Raw genomic sequence first — 8,041 nt, 5'->3', positions numbered from 1 at the left:
CAGATAACCCTGGAGCTGAGTTACAGATGGTTGTGAGCTGCTCACCATGCGTACAGCAGTAAGTGCTCTTAACTGCTGAGCCATCTCTCCAGTCCCCTGGTTTATACTTTAAACACACACAGACAAATACACACACACACACACACACACACACACACACACACACACAAGTGCAGGAATGTTTTCTACTTTCATAACGCTAAATTACAGTTGAACAATTTGGAAGAAAACAGGGCCTACTGTTTAAACACATTTCCTCATTCTTATCTAGAAAGAGAAAAATGCAAATTTACATATCAACTTTATTCTTTCTTTCTTGAATTTTCCTAGTATCTCCCTTTTACTTGGTGGCAGAGCAGCCCCAAGTCCTACTCACTTTCTCCTTCATTTCTAGACAGACATCATTCAAAAATAAGAATGCTAAGCATTCTTGGCATTTTAGAGATTTAGTGGTTAAGTAGCTCTCACCATCCTCAGTAAGGCTAAAAACCCAGGTAGATGAGGCCACACACTGAATTTAGTTCTCAAGGATCTATACAAACTTAAAAATATTCAGAGGAAAAATATTCATTTCTCTTTTTCTGTGTCAAAAAAATTGAGACACAATATTTTTCAGAAAATAAAAGTCCCTCTACTTGTTCTCCACACTTCACTTCCCAGCTGTACAGATCTAGCCTTTCTGGAAAGTGCTTACACTACACTGGGGAAAGCTACCGCCAGAACAGTGTAGGAAGGATTGCAAGAGAAAGCACATAAAGGAGACCAGCACCTTCAGGAGAATTTTCAAGACAACCATTAGTCAGAGAGAGAGAGAGAGAGAGAGAGAGAGAGAGAGAGAGAGAGGAGAGAGAGAGAGAGAGAGAGAGAGAGAGAGAGAAAAGAAGAAGGAGGAGGAGGAGGAAGAGGAAGAGGAGGAGGAGGAAAGAAAGAGGAAGAAAGGAAGGATCAAGAAATACACTACAAAAGCAAGTGAAATATAAATATGGGGGGGGGGAGTACAGACCTCAGTAGAGAAAGACAGTCACCAACACTTCAAAAAGGGCCAAATTACTGACTAATTTATAATGGTGGTAGAGGCAGAAGAGAAAAGTCACAGAAGGAAGTGCAGGAGGGCAGCCAAAAGCACCAACAGATAGTATGTACTGTTCTGTGGCATTGAGACGTGGCCAGCCACAATACACATACTTCTTGGAAAGTCATTGGTTCTTTGTGGAGCAAGGTAGGTAGAGGATGTGGGGTCATTTTGCACACTGTACCGATCCTGCAGGGTAGAGTGGGGTGGTGTATCAGGAGGGGACCTCAGGCCCGAGAGATGCTCTACTTCTGCATCCCTTGAGGACTTGGCCAGATTTGGAGCACCTGGCTCGTGGCACCCGTGCCCTGCTCGACCTGGGCCTTGCCCTGCTCTGCCCGGGCTCAGGTCAGGGCCTCCACGCCTCACCAGGCCCTGGTGCACCCCTCTTGCCTGGGCCTCTGGGCCGCAACTTGCTCCTGTCCTGGATCATGAGGCCTTGTCAGCCCAGTGGCCTCTCCCTGCTTCTGCCAGGCCTCAGGCCCGAGCCACGCCTTGTTCTTGCACCGGCCAGGAGGCCTTGTCCAGCTCCACAGTGTCCTGCTCCTGCAGCCCCTTGCTGCCCACACATGGGTCAGGGAAACGTGGAGAGTTGCCAGCGAAGGAGTCTCGGCGAGCCAGGGTCTCCTCCTGCACTGGGCGGCCCACAGGCTCTGACTCTGGCTCCGTGGTGCCTCCCGTGCCCTCCTGGGAGGTCTGGCTGACGTACACCACGATGATGTCGCCCTTGAAGTTCATCACCTGCCCGCTGGAAATGAACGTGGAGTTGCTGTTTCCAGTCACGTTCCCTGCGCGGAGGAGAGAACATGGAGAGGCTGAGTCAGTGTACCCTGGTGAGGCCTCAGTCCTGTGAGGGCACAGGCCCTTCGCTGGCAGTCAGAGCTTGTCCCGACTGGCTGTTCAGCAGTGGTCTATCCCCCTGGAAAGCACATAGGTGACTTTACCAGGCCCACTGAGGCAGCAAGAGAGGAAGGAGTGAGGAGAGAAGGGACTGACTAGGCAAACCTACAGACCACGTTCATGTTTGATTTCCTGTCACATGCAACTCAAAAACCCCGGCAGGGGAACCCACCAAGATTCTGGAACGTAGACAAGAGAGGAGAAGAGCCAGAGGAAAGAGAAGAGTAGAGGAAAGGAATGAGAGGGAAAGTGAGATGGAGGGAGGGAAGGGGGAGGGGAAGGTGAAGGGAAACCGGTTAGGGGAATCTCAGTATGCAATTTGTACAGCCAGCAGCCCAGCTGTGGTCACCCAGCAGTGCTAAGTGCTCCCTGGCCTTTGAGCTCCAGCATCTGAGGCTCTACAGCCTTTCTATCACCTTGCAAGGAGGTCCCTAAAGGCTCAGCCCAGGAGAATCGTGGAGTCAAGCAGGCTCAGGTTTCAGCAGAGGTTAATCAGTTTTCTTAGCATAGCAAAATTTTACTCGTCTTTTAAAAAAGAGATTAAGAAAATAAAAAGAGAAGAAATCAAATAAATCATTCTTTCCTTCCAAACCCTACCTAGTTCTATAATTTCTTAGTGGGTAACTGGAAGTAGCTGTCTTTGATTAATAAAGTTTTTGGAGAGCAGAAAGTTCCACAAATGTTAGGAAATCTGCCTCCTTTTATTATTCTTTCATTTTAAAGACTTACTGTTACAGAAATTTCCCAGGTGAAAAATAACTGCCCAAATCGAGTATATCTAGGAGCTCCCCAATACTCAGCAAGGCAAATAGAACCCTGTATCTTATGAAGGAACATGGATATCAAAGTGACCCCTCAGTACATACCATCCTACAGTGGCCTATTCGCTGATTCAATAATAATTTGTACAAATAAAATGAAGTCTATGTTATCCTCTCCACGTGAAGAGAGTTTCCTCACATTTGGAAGGGCTGAGGGCTGTTTTGGACATTCTGACTAAAGTACCATAGACAATAAGGACATTCTTTTGGGAAGCCTGCCTGCTGATGGGGTGCCTCCTGAGAAGTCATCACAAAGGCACAGTGATGGAAAGATAAGGATTTAAATGTGAGACTCTTGCTGTTTCCTCACAGGATACTGAATAGAGTTATCTCCAAGATGGGTAGTGTCAGAAATTTGTCTAACTCCCCCCGCCCCATCCACCAAACCAAAGCCAGGCCAGCTAGTATTTCCACTTCCCAACTGGCCAGTATGCTCCCTGTTCGCTCTAAAATGCACCTGCTCCTTATCTGTACTCTAAGCCTACTCTGCCTATGCCTCTCTTCTACCGGTCCTCAAGTTAGTCAGCATTCACCAGATGAACTCATTAGAGAAAAGTCAGAGTGAGAAACCAAACCCAACATGTACATGCCATAAAATTATATTCTAATTTAACACGTGGTCTATTTAGTTAACAAAACCAGTAACTTAAAATTGCTTAGAAGTATGGTTTTCTTCAGCAGAGTCCCACTGCTGAAGATGACATCAACTACTGCTTTTGTTCTCTGATATATTAAAATACACAGAGGGCATCTCCAGGCAATGCATGATTGATTTATGATTCTGAATTTAATCTCATCTCTTCTTTCTTCCCTTCATATTTAGATTTATCTGGTGGTGTCACCGTACATACGATTTATTCACCATTTACATTTTTATTTTCCAACAAATCATCATCATGAATCCATTGCTGTTTACTTCTTCCCTGTCAGAGCCTTTGATTAGTCTGAGTCCAGGTAAAATCATATATATATATATGTATATATATATTATATATATACATGTATATAATCTTGCACATAAAGATTCTGAGTAAAATCTTCCATTTTGAGGATTTTATTCCCAGCTGTTTCCCCATGACAAAGAATATCTTAAATAATATCCTAAAGAGTTCACAGAACTGACACTCATTCTTGTTTTCCATTTTTATTTCCAATGTGGCTCTCAACCTTTTTCATTACAGGTTATATTTAAATATTCCCCCAGTCCTTTGGGTCACAGACTCTAGAATGTCATTCTTAGAGGGCCACTGTGCTGGATAGCTTTAGTGTCAACTTGACACACCTAGGTTGAGGGACCCTCAATTGGGGAATTACCTCCATAGGACTGGCCTGTGGCCATGTCTGTGGGGCATTTCCTTGATTGTTGAGTGATGTGGGAGGGCCCAGCCCACTGTGGGTAGTGCCATCCCTGGGCAGGTGGGCCTGTATTGTATAAGAAAGCAAGCTGAGTAGGGGCCAGGGGAGCAAGCTAGTAACCAGCGATCCTCCATGGCCTGTGCTCCAGCTCCTGCCTCCAGGTTCCTGCTCTGAGTTCTTTCTTTGGGCTCCCTGATGAACTGTGACTTGGGAGATGTAAGTTGAATAAACCCTTTCTTCCCCAAGTTACTACTGGTCAGAGTATTTTATTATAGCAATGGAGAGACGAACTAGGACAGAAACTGCTTACAGTTAAGATATTTCCCTGAGTCTCAGAAGAGACTTTGGACTGTGGACTTTTGAACAGTATTGAGACTGATAATGACTATGGAGACTTTTAAAGTTGAACTAAATGCATTTTGCATTTTATATGGTCATGAGCCTATGGGGGCCAGGGGGTAGAATGTGGTGGTTTGAATGAAAATGTTCCCCATAGGCTCCAAGTATTTGGATATTTTTGTCCCCAGATGGTGGCACTGTAGCTATCCTAGAGGAGGCATGTCACTGGGGGCAGGCTTAGAGAGTTCTTAAGCCTTGCCGGATCTCCAGTTGCTCTCTTGCTTCCTGTGCCTGTTTGATGATGTGAGAGCTTAACTTCTGCTGCTCCTGCTCCAGCTACCTCCACAGACATCATGCCTCCTCAGCATGAGAGACTGTAATTCCCCTGGAACCGTAAGCTCAGATAAATTCTTCCTTTCATAAATTGCTTTGGTCAGTGTTTCTATCACAGCAACAGAAAAGTGACTAATACAGCCACAGATCAGGCAAAAGGACCAAATCAAGGCCTTTTAAACTGCTGACAGGAAGTAAAGAAAAGTTACCCAAAAGGAGTATGAGATACTCAAGATTATTCTTTAGGTATTTGGGTTTTTGTTTTTTTTTTTTAAAACAAAGGTATGTGTAATATGCCATCAAGATGGCTCCATGGGTTAAAAACACTTGTACACAAGCCTGATAACCTAAGTGCAATCCCCAAATTTCATGATGGAAGGATAGTATAGAGTCCTGAAAGTTGTCCTCTGATCTCCACATGTGCATATCACACACACACACACACACACACACACACACACACACACACACCACTGCTGATGGGACTGCAAACTTGTTCAACCCCTAAGGAAGCAGTGTGGAGAACTCTTTAAAAACTACAAATGAACTTATCATTTGACCCAGTTATACCACTCCTTGGATTGCAGAGACACTTGTACATCCATGTTTGTTTCTGCTCTTTTCACAATAGCTAAGAGATGGAAGCAACCTAAGTGTCCCTCAACTGACAAGTGGATAATGAATATGTGGTTCATTTATACGATGAAGCTTTACTCAGCAGTAAAGAAAGATGAAAATCATGAAATTTTCAAGTAAATGAATGGAACTAGAAACTGTTATACTAAGTGAAGTAACACAGACTCAGAAAAAAAAGTATGTTCTCCCTCATATGTGGATCCTAGCACCAAATCCTGATAAGTGAGTATGTATCCAGACATAACTACAGGAACCTGGATAATGAAAAGGAACCAGGGAGGTAAAAGAAAAGAAAGAATCTTAAAGAGAAGAACAGTAGAAAACAGGCATTAATAAGGAGATATGGATAAAAATAGGGTTATTTTAAGGGGGGGGGAGGGAAGGTTATACAAGGAACCTAGGGGATAAAGGGAAAGAAGGAGTTCAAGAGACTTGGGACCATAGAAGAAGGGTATTATTAAGGGAGAAATGGGAAAAATGGGGGCACCTTAAATGGGGAAACCATGGTAGAACGGTTAGACAATGTGAGAGATAAATAATGCCTAGCTAGTTTTAAAAAACCAGAGGGAACCATATTAATCCAACAACCTACTGACAAATTATACATACAACTAGATCAAGGAATATAATATATGTCTAGGCAAGGTTTGTCTGAGAATGTGTGGTCTTTGTCCAAGCTTTATCTACATGGCACATGGTAATTAAAAGTACCAGATTGGTGGAACAAACTTTCTTGGATGTTTAACAGTCATACTTTGAGGCCTATACGAATTTGGTCAGAGGGACATTAAGGACAGTTTTTTCTCCTTGCCTTCCTAGGTCGACTAAGTTTCCAGGGGATTATGAGCATCTCTCAAAATGTCCTGTAATTCTGGTGAGTAACCTGTCCTCTTGATCAAGGAGGCCATGGAGACCCCACCAGATGGACTTGAACCAGTGTCCAGTCTACAAAGAAGAGGGTCAACACAGAGGAAACATTTCCTCCATGCTTCGAAGTGAAGCCAGCCACGGTCCAGCAGGACCTTTGATTTATCTTCATATAGATGGAACCGGTAAAAGAAAGGAGCCAGGGGCTCCTCCCAAGAGCATGTGACCCCTGAGGAACAGATCCTCAAATGACCTTAAGAGTAAAAATAAATTGGTTTATCTGGGCCAACTGTATGGTCTTAAACACTGAAAAGGAAAGTATAACCAAAGATTTAAGGGATCAATATAATTCTTTGAGAAACAATGCCAGACAGGAGATACCTTCCTTTGAGTTGTTGGCCAGGCTGACACAAGGGACTCCTAGACAGTAACCCAGCATAGAACTGGGAAAATGAACAACAGACCCCAGTCTTATCTAAAGGAATATTGACAACTGATTGCTGCTAGATGAGGATGAGCTGATCTTCCTAAAACAAGGAACTCTAGATAGGCTGACTAGATTCAGTGGATGGACAAGCACTGGGGAATGTCTGGGGGCACTGACAACACAGTGGACAGTAATAGGGATGACAGAGTATATAGGCGCCAGCGGTGGTGGGGGCGAGGCTATGGGAGTGTGCCATTTAGGAAGTGGGCATATAGATGAATAAGATTGTTTGGGGTATTCTGTATGATATACACACCAAAAATCAACAAATTTAAAAAAATGAGTTACACCCGCCGAAGGCTTCTCTCCTACTCACAGGCCTCTCTCTGGGGTAAGCCCATCGCACCCTCTGCACCTTGGCTCCCCCAGCCTCATTTACCCTCCCATCTCCCCCGCCGGTCTCTCCTAGTTTGGGTCCTGTCTAGTTCCTTGTCTTGGGGCCCCAGACACACGGGGAACCAATACTGCTTCCTGATCCTTTTCATCCAGACCAACGTAGTGCCTTCTCTGGGCCTCCTGAGCACTGCTTCTGGGCCTGGCCCCACCCTCACCTCCCTCTGCTTCCTTGGGCCTGCACCACCAGCCAGCCTCTTTCTGGGACAAGGGGGCTGACCTTTCCTCTTCCTGATCCTTTGCATCCAGACCAACCCAGCTCCTCAGTGCAGCCCCAGGAGTCCTTGGGGCTCTTCTGCCCCATCTGCCTTTGCATCTCTGGGTGGCACAGCCACCAGCTGCCCTAGACCAGCATCTTTCCTGGGCCAGGCTCCCAGGCAAGTCCAACCTCCAAATTCCTGAGGCCAAAATCGTTCCTGGAGGGATCCAGACATTAGGAGAAAGCCTGAAAACATCTGACTCTCATCTGAATTGGGCTTCTGTGGGAACTCCTGAAGACAAAAGCAATCCAGCCACTCCAATATAAAATCAAAAGAGAGAACTTGAAGCTTAGAGGAACCAGCTTTTCATCCCAAAAAGTAATACCACAAAGACACATAAAGTTTACAAAAAGAAGCAGACTTAAACTTGAAGGCTTGAGTCTCACACAAGACACAAGAATCAGAGACTACAAAAGATATTCACATGTCAAAAGCACAGGGGAAAAAATAATAACATGGAAAATCCAAATAATATATCCCCACTAAGTATCAATAGTGCTCTAGAGGAGTACAATGAGAACACCCTAGAGATAACACAGGACATGGAACTCAAAAGAACAATTAGAAACATGATAGA

At 44.7% G+C, this 8,041-nt stretch overlaps 1 protein-coding gene across 1 annotated transcript in view; it reads right to left on the bottom strand.

The window, feature by feature from the left end:
• Positions 1–905: 905 nt before the first annotated feature.
• The window catches only part of Tnfrsf11a (TNF receptor superfamily member 11a), a 78,550-nt gene continuing 71,414 nt past the window's right edge, over positions 906–8,041 (bottom strand). The window contains exon 10 of the mRNA XM_008840674.3: positions 906–1,860. Within this exon, the coding sequence (XP_008838896.1) occupies positions 1,550–1,860 (311 nt within the window). The 3' untranslated portion in view covers positions 906–1,549. The remainder of the gene's footprint in view (positions 1,861–8,041) is intronic.

The sequence above is a fragment of the Nannospalax galili genome, unplaced genomic scaffold (assembly GCF_000622305.1).
Source record: "Nannospalax galili isolate Female #2095 unplaced genomic scaffold, S.galili_v1.0 scaffold298, whole genome shotgun sequence".
NCBI classification, from domain to species: Eukaryota; Metazoa; Chordata; class Mammalia; order Rodentia; family Spalacidae; genus Nannospalax; species Nannospalax galili.
The sequence above is the reverse complement of the archived record's forward strand: the minus strand, read 5'-3'. Positions and strand labels throughout refer to the sequence as shown.